A 17,634-nucleotide genomic window follows, 5' to 3' on the forward strand; every position below is an offset into this window, starting at 1 on the left:
GTGCACAAAGGTGCTTTTATTAAAGCACAGGGACTGGACCCTGGAGCAGAAAGAGCTGACTGTGATTATAAGGAGCAATTGATTATATACTTTTAAGTTGGAGGGGTGGTGGGTAGAGATAAAGTCTCTAAGGCCTTTTTCATATGTTAAAGAAGACTTGCAGGATCCTGGAGGCCTGCCTATTGTCAAACTAAGATTGCTTTAGATTGCTTTTTGCCTCTAACAAAGCTTTGACATTAAGGTAGCCTTGAGTTCCTTGAGGAATGTTACACTCTGACTCTGAAGGTTTTGGATATTTATCAGTCATCTGAAAGTTTTTAATCTACTTTTTTTTTTTTTTTTTTTGCTTTTGTTCTTATCATTTCCCACCCTGAATAGTTTTGACCCTTAAATCTTTAAGGTTGCTGAGAGTGTAGAGATGTCCCGGCCCGTGAGTCAACATTGGTCAGTTGGGGAATTTATATATAGGAGTTAACGAAAGGTGGAAGCCGTGGAATCCAAGGTAGACAACATATATGAATTAACTTGAGCAGAAAGGAACATCTGTTGACTAGATTCACCTCTGCTCCTTCCCTCTACTGCCACCTAGTCAGGGGCCGTTCTGTTATCTACAATATTTTGCCTGGTATCTTTGCATTTACTCTTTCTTCCTTCCAATCTTCCCATTTCTTATATAGCCAGGGCCTCCTTCAGAAATAGACATTTTATCTTGTCATTTCCCTCCATAAATTTTGTAAAATGTTCAATTTCTCTAATGTTTCCTTTCTTAAGTAAAGGTATTTAACAACTTAGTCTCTGTCAACCTCTCTGCTTTAGTTTCCTGTTGCTGCATAACAAATGACCCTAGAATTTAATGGATTAAAACAATACACATTTACTGTTTCTCAGTTTCTGGGTGAGTCAGAAATCTGGGCATGGCTGAAGTGGGACTTCTGCTTCAAGGTCTCTCATAAGGATTCAGTTAGAGTGTTGGCCTGGACTGGGCTCTTAGAGGAAGGCTCATCAGAGGAGGGATTTGCTTCCAAGCTCATTTACGTGATCGTTGGCAGGATTCAGTGACCCTGAGGGCCTCAAGTTCTCTCCTGGCTTTTGGCTAGAAGCCTCTTCCTTCATATGGAGTTCTCCAGGAAGGCAGCTTGCTTCATCAAAGTCAGCAGGAGAGGATCTCCTAACAACACAGAAGTCATATCTTTTTTACCTAATAAGGAAATAACCACCCATCACCTTTGCCATTATCTGTTGATTTCAAGTAAGTCTCCAGTGGGGTCCAGCTCACTCTCAGTGGGAGGGGATTAAATAAGGATGTGAATGCTGGTAGGCATGGCTCACAGAGTGCCATCTGGCACCATAATCTCGCACCTTCTTTTTCACATCTCCTCTTAGTATCTCCATGCTGCTTTCTGTATTGTTACCTAGACTTTTCCAATTCACTAAATCTCTGTTCTGTGGTGTCTAGTCTACTATATAACCTACACATTGAGTTTCATCAATTACTGTATTTTTTGTTTCTGTGATTTCCACCTGGATTGAAACAGGCCCATTCCCTTTTTCTTAAATTCTTATTATTTTCTTCTTTTATCTCTTTGGGTGTTTTAAATCAACGTATTTTAAAGCCTCCTTTGTTTTTCTTCTTTATTTATTCTTTCTTAGGTGAGAATCTAGCCACTTGCTCCATCTTCTGTCTCTCATGGCAGCAGTGTTGATGTGCTTTGTAATTTGAAAAATCTATGAGTGTGTCTTCACTGGGACTTATCTTCCATAGCAACACATGGAAGTTGCATTTATATACTTGTTTCTAGAGACATCACTATGAGAGTGATTTTTCAGTTGCCTCTGTCTAAAACCCTGTAATACATACAGGTTCTAAAACATTTTCTTTCTTAAGTTTCTCACTCTTTCTTGGCTTTTCTCCTATTCTGTTACCATTCTCTCATCTTCCTCTTTTTGGTAGAAGGGCCAGTCCCTCAGGTGAGAAACCAAAATTCATTCAAGCATATAGTATGCCTTTCCCAAAAGAACAGACCATATTTAAACAAAAAGTATTTAAAAAGCCAACTAAAATAAAAAATATTGCATCCATTCTATTTCTTAACTCCCAAACTGATCACTTCTTTGTTGCTGTTTGCAATATCAGATTCAGTTCTCTAAGACAGGAGGGGACAAAGCTCTCTCTTTTCAGAAATATCTTCCAAGACACTGTAATATTAGTGAGTAAATTCCTTTTAATAAAGTTCTAAATGAACATCTCATGGTCAGAAAGTTAAATACATCTAAAACATCTTAGCATCATTCTCCATTAATAGATCACTGCAAGAATAATGACATTGAAGTACCCTGTTCTGAATTTCATAACATTATATATGTTTCTGATGATAGTTTCACTTCCATATCTGAGGAACTATCAGAGAAACAAAATTTATAGGTATTTCAAGGTCATCACTGTCAAGTCATCATCTTTGGCAAATTATGGTAGCTTGATTGCTTTTTAGAAAGTTATAGTCTATTTGGCAAACTCAGGACTGAAGATATGATGAGTAGTTTCTATTACTATTTCAGAATTCACATGAAATATCATTTTGATTTGAATGATCTGAAAGGCTAGTCACTAGTACCCAAAGATGATTCCCCAAATGCCTGTTCCATCTTGGAAGAAAGCACTGAAGCTGACCAAAAAATCACCTGTCTTTATATTCCTAAGCGAAAGTTTAAAGCATAGTTCAGGCAGAATTGCTGAAGATGCTAGAAATATATGCTGGTCACAAAAGGCCTGAATGAGGGCAAAAGCTGTAAAAACTAGCAATTCCTCCACTATAAATATTCAGTAAGCATTCTAGGCATCTCAGAATTCTTGTAAAATGAGGTAAGTAATTTTCCAAGGACAGTATTTGTATAGCTTATTGTTGCCATCGACACACCAAGGGAAAACCTGGGCTGCCCAGGGTAGCTAGACACCATGTGGGTGACGTTACTGTGTTGTGATCTGTTTCCTCTGCTGATCATCTTATATAGAAGATCTTAAGTTTGCTTTTCTTTTTTTCTTTCTTTTTTTTTTTTTTTTTGAGATTTTTTTACTTACATTTGAGAGAGAGAGAGAGAACATGAGCAGAGAGGAACAGAAAGAGAGGGAGAAGCAGACTCTTCACTGAGCAGGGAGCCCAATGTGGGTCTCGATCCCAGGACTCTGGGATCATGGCTAAGCTGAAGGCAGCTGCTTAACCAACTGAGCCACCCAGGTCCCTTAAGTTTGTTTTTCTAATTGATGCTTGACCTAGTGGTATTCTTTTGGCTTACATATACATGTCATCTCTTTCCTCCTGTGGCCAGTGACAAATAGAAGAAAGAATTACTCAAGTCCATAGATGTTTACCTAACAGAAGAAATAAAGGTGAATGTATTTTGTTATCTGGATGTCCGTATTACTGACTAAGAAGGAGAGAATGGATGTTGTTACAGAATTGGAAGTTGCCACCATAATGTGTCTCCTCAGATTTCTGCCCTCTGCTTAAGATATTCTACAAGCATTTAAAAAAATCATACATTGTTAACTATAAGCAAGATAAAATAAATAAAATAAGAATTGTATGAGAGGTTATTGATTAAAGGGAGGAAAACTTAACTATGACAAATGGTTATTGTTTGAGGAACAGATAGGACATTCAGGAATAGAAGCTTGACCTGGGACTGTAGATAAAGGATGAAATTCAAGACTAAAAGACATATAAGAATCTCTGATAAATAGGACTTTTTCAAACTACACCCACTTCTGTCCACCCAAGTATCTGGGATGCCTCCGTACCACAGAATGTGTTCTAGGATAATGAAATAGGGGAAAAGGTATAAATTCTTCACAAGTTTTACTGCCTGAGGATGAGTAATTCTCTTATCAGATATTTCTGGTCATGTTAGTGAAGGTCTTTGATTTTTGTTTTTGCCTTCTCCTTGTTTCAGGGTGCTTTTCCAGGAATCATGATCAGTTCTTGGCAGTTCATCAGAAGAAGAGTGGGAAGCCTGCATTCATTTATCACCATTCACAAGACATTGAGAAGAGCCTGGATATAGCTCCACAAAAGATATATAAGCATAGCTACCATTCCTCTTCCAAAGCACAAATAAACAAACAGCATCAAATTGTTAATTCAGCTTTTCCTAGACCTGCATATGACCCATCTCTCAATCTGCTGGCAGTGGCTGGTCAAGATCTTGAAGTGGAAAACCTTCCAATCCCTGCAGCAAATGTAATTGTGGTGGTAAGTACTGTGTTACACTGATGCTGATACTTTCCCTCTGTGGTTACTGCTTGAAACAAACAAACAAGCCTGATGATTAATCTTTATCATTGGATCTCAATGATTATTTATCCCAGCGCTTCTCATTCCTTGATATTTCTTTTCTGTTACTTGATTATTATCTGTTGGCTTCCTCTTGAATGTAAGCCCATGAAATAAGAAACCTTGTCTGTCTGCTCTGGGCAGAGCGCAGTGCATGGCACATATGGGTACTTAATAAATATTTGAATTAAAAAATGGCTTCAGGATGGCCTTGCTGTTATAGTAGATAATATTCTGCACTGAGCCTCTGCCTTCTGTGATAATCTGTTCTAAGCAGATAGGGCTTAGGCTCAGTTTATATAAATAAGTAGTACCTACTGAAGATCTTTGGGCATTTGTCTCAAATTGTAACAAGTGAAGAGACCATGAAAGGAAGGGGTGTGGGGGAGAGGTAGTTTTCTGTCATTGTAATAAATAAGGTGGTTTAGGAGTAGTTGATGGATAATATTCCTAATATCATTAAACAGTCATCACCCTTTACTAATCAGTGGTTCCATTGTTTGTATTCTTTGGGTATGTAACCCAGGCTGGAGTTTCCCAGTTTATGGAGGTATCACAGTTAAAATACAGGCTGAGGTTGATGGCCTGTTTAGACTACAGTCCCTCGTAAGTTTTAAGTCACAACAGGTGGATACATATCAAAACTACAAGTCAGTAGCTAAATGGTAGTTGTTGCATTTCTCTCCCCAAATATAATAAAATATGTTGACTTTTTAGGCCAACATCATTCAGGTAAACCATGTGTGCATTTTGACAATCTCTCTATGAACCAAATGTAATTAAATCTAACAAACATTTTTCCCTTTCTTCTATTTTTTATCTACTACATATAGGACACTTTACTTGGTATTGACAATCCCAGGTCTATTCATTGACGTTTACAACTAGGATATACTGAATATTAATTACAATCCATTTGTCATTTGGGGGATCCAGAAACAGAGACAAATGAAATGAAATCTCTGGCTTTGCTTGGGAAATGTCTGAGAGAAAATGTCAGTAATTCAATAAAAAACATAAATTGAGAACACAAGATGAGCTCTTGTTACAAGTTATGTGGGTCACTTGGCCTCCTGAAATACTTGAACAAATTGTGTGCATTTACATGAGTAACAGATGTTCTGAAGGTGAAAGCCATGTACTCTGTCTGTTTGCTAAGATAAATGATGTTAATGACGTGGCTCTATCTGGATGTGCCTGTGTTAATGCTAGGGCTTGAGGAAGATATTTCCTCTGGTGACCATCATATTCCTATAGTTGTCAACTCTTAAAGTCTCTGTGAATTACTGTTGAAGAGGTTTGTTCTGTCTTCTGAGGTCATGTACTGTCTAGTTAATTTAATATTATGAAGGATAAAAGGCATCAGTGAAGAATTCTGGCAGGTCCTTTCACTTTTAGCTTATTTGTGGTTTGGAAACTCAAGAAGAAGCTGTGCTTTTTTCTTACGGGTGATGATTACATGAAGGCAATAAATAGGTGATTTTGCTGAGTTAGGCTTCCCTATTTTCTCTTGATCTAGTCTCTAACCATGCTGTGGCTATGGTACTTTGCAACAGTTGCCCGTGTTAATGTTTCCTGTAATCTATTGACATTACTCATGCATGTGTGATTTAATAGGAAAACCAGGAAAGTAAAGTTATTTTTAAATAAGTCAGTAATGTTCCGCTGTCTCAAAAAGCAGACGGTCAACGTTCAATCAAGTATCAGCTGGTTGGAAGTTTCATTCTATCCAGAAAAGAGGTTTAGAAGTGAAGTATAATGAAAGGGAGTTAACTCTGGGGACAACATGACTTTGATAGCATAATTGATGACTGTGTAGCTAAGGTGTTGATGTGTTCATATATATATATATATGAACACACACACACATATACATACGTACACACACAGACTGTATTACTTGAGGAATATTGCAGGGGAACCAAAGAATTATTTTATGGCTCAATTTATACCAAAATGAGTAGTGTTTATGACTATTAGTTTCCTGAATTAGAGAAATTACCAGGATTTATTTTTTTCAGCCAGAGTAAAAACACCATTGCCAACTTCCACTCTATGTCTGTATCTATATTATATCTGTATATCTGTATCTCCCTCTATATATGTAACTTCTAAGGTTTCCATTGAGAAGGAGAGAGGGCTTTTTTCCTCTTCCTATATTTTTCCCCCTCCCTCTTGTTTCTGACATCATTCAGACAATGAATTATAAACTGAGAAATTTAACAGGGACGTGAGAGATGTATGTGTCACCCCTCCTTTCCTGATACCCTGTTGTCTCCACAAAGCATTTCGTTAGAGCATTTGTCCACAAACGAATTTTTTCCCTTTTTCTCCTTTCTTTTATGATCAGGGAAATCTGCAGTTCATTTATTACAAGGAGAGAACAGCATAATTAGAATGTTTATCCCAAAGAATGCTAATTACATTTCAGAAGCTCGATTAAGAAGCTGTTATTCAGATTTTTGTACAAATGCAATATAGGGGGAATACGAATGTCCTCAAGGTCAGTGCTGTGGTAGGAGTCCAAAAAAAAATGGCTTTAAATAAATGTGTGCTGGAAATTCCATAGTTATACATAAGGCTGCAAGACCATGACCTTGGGAAGTAGAGAACCGAGAGGTGTGAATGAAAATGGTAGCGTGGAAGCAGCTGTAGGCTTTTCAGTTCAGCAAGTTCAGCCTATGTTGCTGAGTGAAGAATGTTCTAGCCTGGGAAAAGTGTGAGAAAACTGGGGCTAGGAAGGCTTTGGAATCTGAACGTGGGATTATGGCTTACTTCATAGGATGGTCTTCATAGGAAGGAAAATAAAAGGAAGAGAAAGAAGAAGGGATAAGAGGAAGGGGAGGATGATGAGAAAGGGAAATGGGAAGGGAGGAAGGAAGGGGGAGAAGAGAGAGGATAGAGTGGCAGGTCTTAGGACAGAGGGAAGACTTCTCTAAGCATGTAAGGAGATGATGGGGCGTTCCTGGAGCCTCAGATGGTCTCTGTAGGTTTTCTAGACTCCTAAAGTATCTTGTCTTGCCCACCATTCACCCAGACCAGCAGACATTCTCTGTTTTTTTGACACAAACTTTCTTTGAAAATATTTTTATCAGGCAGTTGATTTAGAAGACCTTTAAAACCAAATGCTTTGGATAACTCTGGGTTTCAGTTACATCCTGCGTTCTGTGTTATGGCTCTCTTCAGCTTGGTTCTGCTCTGGACCAGTTTTTGAGTTTCATCTTACAGGGAAAGAGATAGTTTCTAGATGTGATCTGAGGGGCTTAGAAGGTCCAGCCTTCTCATGCTTTGACACAGTAAATAAATTCTGTAGCATTTAGTGTGTTATGTGGATAAGTAATTGTTGGATGCCTTTTCAAAAGACATTGATTTCTGTTTGGAAAGATTTTATTTATTTTAGAAAGAGAGAAACAGCAGACTCTGCACTGAGTGCAGTGCCCAACGTAGGGCTCGATCCCATGACCCTTTGATCATGACCTGGAGGTGAAACCAAGAGTTGGTCGCTCAACCGAGTCAGCTAGGTGCCTCCAAAGACATATTGTTTTAATCATAATTTTATGTCTGTGTAAGGAATGTCCCAAAAGGTCATTTAGCCTATGTACCTGCCATTGGAATTCTGCCATGTCAGGGAAGGTTTATTAGTTAGGAATATTTTGTGGCAAGTGACAAGAATCCAGTCCAAACTTGAGGAAATTTTGTGGTTCAAATAACAAACATTTCTGTAGTATGTGTAGCTTCAGCTATGGTTTGATCAAAGGCAAATTATTGACCACGATCCATCTCCCAGCTCTGCTTTCCCTGGGGTGACTTCATTCTCAGACAGATTCTCTTTTCTTCATCTCAACGTGGTTTCCTGAAACGCCTGGAGTTTTTTCCTTGCAGGTTCATGTTTAGTGGGAAAAAATGACCCTTTCACAACCGTCAGTAATATCCTGGGCATCTGTAGGACTAGTGCAATTGAAGTTAATTACTCACTTCATCCCTGAACAGCTTGCATCCCGGTGATAAAATTAGGTGAATTATTTCAAACCTTAACTACGTGTGCCGTCCCTAGAGCATCCATAAAAGCCCACAAGCTGTTTTTGGGAGGGGAGGTTACTTGAATAAAAATTGAGACACTGTTAACAAGCAAAGATAGAATAGATGTCAGATGCCAGTTAAATGTAAGCTAAAGCAGAGTATCTGACTTCGATTTTTATTAAGACACAGTAGCCCCTTCAGAAATAATGAGGATATGAGGACTTCAAGTTGGCCTCAGTAATGTGATTCTTACAGTGGCCCAAGGAGGCAGCAAATTTACTCCAACAGAGGAGAAAATTCAGGTGCCTGGGCTATATGTCCCACCACTCAGTTAGGATGATGATTTAGTGCAATCTGTTAGATGCACATAGATGATATTATGTTTCAAGAATGTCCCAAATTTATGAAAACCACGGTTGCCCCTGTACAGTTTTTGATGCTGCTTATATGCAGGGTGGGGGCGGGGGGAAGGGGACAAGAATGCTGTGTTGAGCTATAGTGGAGGCAGGTGCATGGGCTCATTCCTGAGCTAAGTGACTGGCTCATGGTGGGCAACTCACAGAAAGTGTGATTCAAACACAGGCTTTGGGAAAATTATGTTATTTTATGTGAAGGGTATTGGGGTCAACTACTAAGTACTGAGCCCAAAATGCTAAATGGATGTAAGACACAAGCCTACTATAATGAAGAATGTGACTCAGATGTCTTCCAATACAGCCTTGGGACACCTGTCCTAAGTTCCTAGAAGAAATGAATATAAAAAAGCTGAGAGAAAAAATGTACTATGGTGGTATGTTTGCTAAATAATAAAATGTGTAACATTTTTCTTGATTTTCAAGTAAATGTAGTTATATTTTAGAAACTTCTTTTCTGTCCTCCTTGAAAATGGTATTTTGTCTGTAGACCCTATCAACTTTGTCATTTTTGGATTTGATCTGTGTATTAGTTGTTTATTGTTGCATAACATATTACCTCAACATTTAGCAGCTTGAAATGAGAACTAGCTATGATTTACAGAGTTTCTGAAGGTCAGGAATCTGGGAGCAGATTAGCTGTGTAGTTCTTCTGCCTCAGGGGTTAAGGCAGTCAACCTGTTAGTGGCGGCTACGTCTGCCTACTTGACTGAGCTGAGGGCTCCACTCGGAGTCTCACATGGCTGTTGGTGGGAGACTTCAGTTCCTCAACAAGTTGGCTTCCTCCAAGCATGCAAAGACTGTCATGAAGACCTAGTCTCCAGATCACATGGGAGGGGACAGCAAGGGGCATGACTACCAGGAGGCCAGTATCATTGGGGATTATCTTAGAGTTTGGGTACCACGATCTTCAAAGCAAAATTGGGGCATCTTTGTATTCTGCCATTGCTTGTTACATACTCTTACATATGAACTTTAGGAGGGGAAACTGTATGCTGAAACCAAAGGTAAATTTATAGAAATTTCATCATATAAGTCATGATGGAAGAAACTATGTCTATGAAGAAGCTTCAAGCATAAAGCATCTAAAATGCTCAGGATAAGCTTGCAGTGTTCAGATAAAGAAATTAAGGCCCCATACCAATAACTTTCTCTTGGTTCTAAAGTAAGTAGTAAGGGCTACCATCAGAATACAAATCCCAATTTGTCTGACCTCAAAACTCCAACATTTAAAATTTTACCATAAGCCCTCCTTTGCTTTGGGGAAGTATTGTACACTTTGTCAATAGACAACTTAACTTTATGGATTACATTTTATTTAAGCTAATGATAATGTTAATTTTCATCCTCTGAAAGTATACTCATTGAGACCTACAAGTTAATGTTGAAGCCTGAGAATAAGAGGTATAAGATCCATGATGGCCAGTCTAGAGATTATAATCAGAAAGGAACTACACTGTCAAATCAGATTTTGTTTTTAAGACAGTCTAGAAAAAGAAATTCTGTTATCTACTTAGAAATTTGGCTAGGTTTTTGCTCTTTTTGTAACCTAAATTAGCTTCATGTTCATCTATCAGATCTTCTATATATTATCACCTTTCTTTTTATCCCAAACATTTGCATTTTGGAAAGCTTTGTGCCTAGAGTCTCCAGATATTATCATACTCCTGCAAATTGTCTTGAAGTAGAAATTTCATTCTTGAGCTTGGCATCCCGACAGTCACAATTGTCGCCATCTGTGGCTTTTCTCCATTTCTCACTACTAAAGCAGCAAGGAGGATGCTGGAACACATTCTGGAAATGCTGGAGGTCAAGCTGAGGTCAAGCTGAGGCGATATCTGTGTGAGGTTTGGACACTGGACCGCTCAGTGCGTCTGCTTGTTGTGGATCATTTAGACTCAACATTAGAATGACTGGAGTCTTAAGAGAACTGGTTTGATGGATCATCATACTAATTGGATATTGGATATTTAGTAATATTTTTGTCTTGACTCCAAAATTCATGTACTTTCATAGAGTTTCAGAATATCTAGAAATATAAGAGAAGGAAAAATAGGAATAAAAGTAACCCTTAGCTGTTAGATAATAATGTCATATTGATACATGTATCTGTATAGTCTCATATACGTAGATATAGATTACAGATATATGGAATCTGCATACATAAAGCTTGCAGCATTAATTTAATTTATTTTATTTTAGAGAAAGCATGAGACAAAGAAAAATCTTGAGCTAGGGGGACAAGGGGAGGGAGAAGCAGACTCTCTGCTGAGCAGGGAGCCCAATGCGGGAGTTGACCCCAGGATCCTGGGATCATGACCTGAGCCAAAGGCAGAGGCCTAAACATATTAATCAATATAAATAAAATTTTGGACATTTTTAAAAAGCATCATTTTTAACAACTGCTAAAAATTCCATTGTATGGAATGGAGATTATTTGGAAATGTATACAATACCATTGTATGGTAAATAGATTTTACCATTTTATGTATTGATTTACATTCCAAACACACTCAATGGTTTAAACCAGTTAATTCTGAGGAGAAATAAATGTTGCCTGTGACTAACAAACATAGTATTCTTTTCATTGCAACTGCCTGATTAATATTATTGAGAAATTTAGAGAGCTTATCCTAAGGGAAACTATTCCTTTTATGAAATCCATATGTAGTTATAATATGGGGTCTATTTTTTTTTTTTTTCGCTTGGCCAAATTATTTATGTTCCATCAACCTTTAATCTAAAGCAAGGGAAGTATTTCCAGCAGCCAAAGAAGTTAGTAGGACAAAAAAGAGGATGTTCTGTTAAGAACACACAACATGTTGTATTTCAAGATTTTTCATTGAGGAAATTAGAAAGTGCTGTATGTCTTCATGTGGGCACCTAAAAACTTGTTGTAATCTAAAATTTCCCCAATAGTGGAAAAAGAAATGGTGTCTGCAGATGAACAAAGAGGGTATCTTTCCTTTGGAGCTAATTTTTTCTTGTCAGATCTCTCTCTAAAAATGATGCTATGGATTTTCTGGTTGTTAAGAACTGTTCTCTTGTACCTTCTATGAGTGACTTTGTCCCTTTTTCTTTCTTTCTTTTCCTTCTTTCTTTCTCTATTTCTATCTAATTATAAATCCTATGAAGCATGCTTAGGGTTTCTGTTTGTTTTGTTGTGATTATAAAATGTTCCACTTTAAAATCTAACTGCGAGTGGATAATTATGTTGGGCTTTCTGGGCTTCTGACCCTGCCTGGGCGTGATGGGTTTGGTGCCCTTTAGCAAATGCCTTAGTTCCCTCAGCTTGATCACTATAGCTCTGATGGCAGAAACAATTTGTCCCTTTGTCTTGTTTAGGAAAACACAGGAGCTTAAAGCCTTTGGAAGGTTCTCTCCCAGGCAAAATTGCGAAGCTTCCTCATTGGCAGCTTTTACCTTTAGTAACTGAGTATAGCATAGCTGCAGTTTCATACCCGGAGTGACCACAGGGCAACCCCCTGCCCTGTCATCCTTTCCCTTCCAAACCGCATGTTTCCATGAGCCAAGCCTGTTCTAGCAAACCCCACTCCTCACCCCAAATGTAAAGGCAAAATATCTCCTGTGTCTCTCTCCTCTGCTCTTTACTCTCCATACTTCGTTTATGACATGTCTGGCCATCGGATGTGAACATGGGGCATGTTTCCGGCACCAAGTACTTCTGGGCCACCAGCTGCAGAGGGAGAGGGGGGTGTCCTGCGATTTCACTCAGTTCTGACACTATCTACTTGGAGATCAGATCTGCTAACTTACTATATTGCCAGGGAGTTCCTTTTTTTTTTTTCAAAGATTTTATTTATTTATTTGACAGGCAGAGATCACAAGTAGGCAGAGAGGCAGGCAGAGAAAGAGGAAGCAGGCTCTCCGCTGAGCAGAGAGCCCGATGCGGGGCTCGATCCCAGGACCCTGAGATCATGACCTGAGCTGAAGGTGGAGGCTTTAACCCACTGAGCCACCCAGACGCCCCTGCCAGGGAATTCTAAAAGCTATTACGAGTCGGGCATAGGGAAGCAGAAGAGAGGCATCGGACAAATAGGAGGGACATGGGACAGAGGGAACGGGTGCAGAGCTTCCCCGTCTTCTCTGTTCTGTCAGCACCACCCTGTGTTCGCCAGCCCAGAAGTTCTCCAAACTCCATTCTTTGTGTTTTTTATGGAGGCTTCCTTATGTAGACATGCCAGATTAAATCATTGGTCATTGACTTTTCTTCACCCTCCAGCTCCCCTCCTCTTCCTAGAACATGAGGGGTGGGACTGAAGGCTCTGATCACTTGGTTGGTTCCCTTGGCCCCCTGACTGCCCACCTTTGGAGTGTTTCCAAAAGTCACCTTATTAACATAAAACCAATGGCAAGGGCTTGTTATGAATAATGAAGGAGACCTCGTTCAACTCTATGGCTCTGGAAACGAAATAATATGGCTAAAGATGTCCCTATTGCTGTTGGATAGGAAACTATAAGAGTTTTAGGAGCTTTGTGCCAGGAACTGTGGATGAAGACAAAACAAATTTTTTTTTAAAAATTATAAATCACAACATCATTGTGCCACATATCATTGTCTTTTTATAATGAGGTTGGTCATAATCTTGTGCTTTAAATCTTTTCCAAATTTTGTTTTTAAGGTATGAACGTATAATCCAGACATTATCCTCGTACCAAGTTATTTCTTTCATTACCTGTGTGCCATATTTGGGTCATTTGAGTTCAGAAAAATAAGTCAAGAGGACATCATCTATTTCACATTTGTCCATTTAGCCAACATTTTCACATGATTTCGTCTTTTTACTTAAACAGTAAGTTAGCAACAGATAAGTTCAAAGAAGAAAGAAGAAGAAGAACTATTTTTGCGGGATAGGCCACCTATTCACTGACAATCGCTAAGATTGCAGGAGGAGATGTGTTTGTGAGATTTGTTTGCTGCCCTCCCTGGAAATGACAGCCACCTGACATGAATTCCAAGAAATCCTGAGGATATGCAACCAACAATCAAGGCTAAGAATCTGTCTTATTCTACATTTCCTGAATTGCATTTATTAATATCATCCAATCAATTATTCTGAATGTCTTGGGGTTTTACATGTGTTTGTGTGTCTGTAGTTCAAAAAACCTCTTAATTATCTCATGTTCCTAGTATGAACCTAGTGAAGCTGCTTTGTTTAAGAATTTGATAATTTTTCCTGCCTAAAAACATGACAGCTGGAATTGGTATTTAACCAGAACAAGCTCCTGTTGGTTCTTTGTGCTTTAAGCACATGTTGCTCTCTCTCTCTCTCTTTTTTAGAACTGGTCCGTTTTTTAAATAGGACACATTGGGCAGCAAATAGCAAAATCTATGTTGAACAGGCCATTAGGCAAATTCTTTGAATGTAGGCTTTTTAAAAATCAGCAATCTTTTTTTTAATTGTCAAATGAATAAAAAAGAAAATCTCATGTGTGACAAGTGATGGTGACAACTATATTCTTAAGCATAATTTTTTTGAAATTATAAGATCAAATGAATAAAATCAAGTCTACACCAGGCTGGATTATGAGAAATAGCTAAGTTAAAGGACTTGGTGCGTTTTGGTATAAGTCATAGAAGACTAGAGAAAAATATGTGATTAATATCTGTAAGGAGCTAAGAATAGAAACAACTGGATTTTTAGACGTGCAGATTTGTTGAATGGACACCTAGGTACTCCTTGCTCCTTGCAACTTTCATTTGTTCAAAAATATTATTGCCTACTTTCTATGTTTTAGACAGTAAAGCAGACTTGGGATAGAAAATTAAAAGATAAGATCACTGCAGCTCTGTAGTTCACATGCTAATAGGAAAAAGACAATAAAATAAGTAAACAACTGAACACAATTTCAGGTGGTGCTAAGTACAATGACAAAAACAGAGTTCAGGTGGCAGAGAGAGCGTGGTGGGAACGAGACAGTTTTGGATCTTGAGGGATTCTGTTGGATATTCAAGGGTACTTAAGGATTGGGTCAAAGTATAGCTCCTAAATGGAAGTCATGTAGTGGAAGACTAGCTTTGGAGTCGGCAGAACTGTGTTGGAATCTCAAATCTGGCACTTACAAATTGTGTTTTTTGCCCAGGGACTTGCTTACTATCTCTGTATTTCAGTTTCCTCAACTGTAAAAATGTAATACTAATAAAACCCATCTTGTGGAATTTTGGGGAACTTGTTGAGATAAAGGAGTCAAAGCACTTAGCATCAGGCCTGACACATAGTCAGGTCCTCATAAAAATCAGCTGCTATTATTAGCATTATATGGAACAACGGAAAATATAACTTCTGAGTCTTAGTACCAAGAATACTTGTATTTCTCCTGAGCCACTCGTTGGCTTGTAATTATATCTTTTAAATGCTGTGAATCATGTTTCCTTCTTTCTCTTCCTGCTGAGAGCCAAATTTGCGGTCCACCTCTAGCAAATATAGAGAACTTTATGGAGTGCCTTATTTATTTTGTGAACTAACTTCATTTTTGGCTGCATGTTTGCTTTCTTCAGTCATTTTCCTTCTAATTCAATTTCCTCATTTCCTTACTTTTTATTCAGTTTTATTTTGTATTGTAGGTGTTTTCATAAGCTGCTATAAATTCTGTCTGTAGTGCATCTGCCTAAACAGTCACTATGACAAAATAGCCATCAGTATTGGACAGGTTGAGTCTGAATGTCACACAGCAAGAAATCCGTTGAAGGTAGAATGTGTATACTCGTGAGGTTTAAGAAAACAAGAAAATATAGTTCATATGAAAGGAAAACAAGGTGTACAATGGTCTGTTGACTCTCTGCTCTGCAGGCCAATCCCAGTGTAAAGGACCAATGTTCATTCTCTTTCTGAGCAGATTAAGAGAGTGGAAACAGATGGTTTTAGAAGGAGACCTCCTGGATTCATATGTCTGTTTGGCCATTGACTACCGTTGAGATCTTGGGTGAATCAGGAATGTTTCTGAGTCTTTGTTTTTTCATGTTAATGGTGATTGTCATACCTGACTAGGCTACTTCCTTTGATTCTTTCTAGAACAATGGATTTGTTCCAGAAGGCTTGACACATGGTCATAATGTCAGCTGTCACAGTAGTGGTGGTGGTGATGATGATGATGATACTCAGCAGAATTGTCTATTTTAATCTCTGATCCTGGGATAGAATCTCTGCATTGTAACAGCCTCCTGCCCTGTTGTAGATATCTAGGAGGTACCCTTCGCATGTTTAAGCCAACAGCGTCCTGTGAAGCTGCACATCACAAGGCTTGCACAGCACCATATGGTCGCCCTGACTAGAACCTCGCTTATATACTAATTACCTTATATGCTAATTACCTGGGTTCTTGACATCTTCCCTTCCTGAGTACCTACTTTGTTCTACCAACTAGCAATTCAGGTCTTCTGAGCCTGGAGATCTGCCTTATGACTTGTTTTGTCTTTGAACTCGGATCTCGCAGCCAGCCCTCACCTCTACCTCTACCTCTGACCATCTTTTCCATCAGCCAGAATGTGCTAACACCGGCTCTGTGGTCACCTCTGGTCACGGGCTCCCAGGTGCATCTCTTTGTTTTCACCTAAAATTTTCCGAAGTATGGGGCTCCTGGGTGGCTCAGTCAGTGAAGCATCTGACTCTTGATTTCCACTCAGGTCATGATCTCAGGGTCCTGGGATCGAACCCTACGTTGGTCTCCCTGCTCAGCAAGAAGTCTGCTTGAGGATTTCTGTCCTTCTCCCTCTGCCCCTCCCCCTCCCCCTTCTCTTGTGCTTGCTTTCTCTCTCTCTCAAATAAATAAATAAATATAAAATTTTCTGAAGTAAAATAATGTGTTGATTGCCTTTAGGATCTTAGCATTAGCTGTATTGTCAGGAAACTCTGTTATAAAGAAGATTTTTTTTGAAGGTATTATTAACCCAAATGCAGAATAACTGAATGATAACCCAATAATTTATTAATAGCCTAATAATTTATTCCCAATTTATTAGGGAAGATCAGGTAAGAAGGATTCCACACATATAAACACATACTCCAGGTAATTGAAGTTACCTTTATAATTGTGTAGGGATGTAAATCTTTCTAATTTATACTATACACTTCTCTATTTTAAATACATATATATTTTGTTGTTTTAAAACTTGGTCATGCTTACTCTACAACTGGCTTTTCTTAAAAATAGAAAGTCATAGATGTACCTCAGAGTCTTTTTTAAAATTTTTATTTATTTGATTTCTTTCTTTTCAGTGTTCCAGAATTCATTGTATATGCACCACACCCAGTGCTGCATGCAATGCATGCCCTCTACAATACCCACCACCAGGCTCACCCAACCTCCCATGGCCCCTCCCCTCCAAAACCCTTTGTTAGTTCCTCAGAGTCTACAGTTTTTCATGGTTCACCTTCCCCTCCAGTTTTCCCCAACTCCCTTCTCCTCTCCATCTCCCCATGTCCTCTGTGTTATTCCTTATGCTCTACAAATAAGCAAAACCATAGATAATTGACTTTCTCTGCTTGACTTATTTCACTCAGCATAATCTCTTCCTACTGGAAGAGATCCATGTTGATACAAAACCATCCATGTGATACAAAAGTTGGGTATTCATCCTTTCTGATGGAGGCATAATACTCCATTGTATATATGGACCATATCTTCTTTATCCATTCGTCCACTGAAGGGCATCTTCGTTCTTTCCACAGTTTGGCGACTGTGGCCACCGCTGCTATGAACATTGGGGTACGTATGGCCCTTCTTTTCACTACATCTGTATTTTGGGGGGTAAATACTCAGTAGTGCAATTGCAGGGTCATACGGAAGCTCTATTTCTAATTTCTTAAGGAATCTCCACACTGTTTTCCAAAGTGGCTGCACCAACTTGCATT

The 17,634-nt window shown here is 38.7% G+C and overlaps 1 protein-coding gene across 1 annotated transcript in view; it reads left to right on the top strand.

Annotated features, from left to right (window-relative positions):
* PTPRR (protein tyrosine phosphatase receptor type R) overlaps window positions 1–17,634 on the top strand; it is a 239,296-nt gene that overhangs the window by 20,086 nt on the left and 201,576 nt on the right. Inside the window, exon 2 of the mRNA XM_059402463.1 lies at window positions 3,949–4,247. Coding sequence (XP_059258446.1) covers window positions 3,949–4,247 — 299 coding nt within the window. The remainder of the gene's footprint in view (window positions 1–3,948; window positions 4,248–17,634) is intronic.

Source organism: Mustela nigripes, chromosome 6, assembly GCF_022355385.1.
Source record: "Mustela nigripes isolate SB6536 chromosome 6, MUSNIG.SB6536, whole genome shotgun sequence".
NCBI lineage: Eukaryota > Metazoa > Chordata > Mammalia > Carnivora > Mustelidae > Mustela > Mustela nigripes.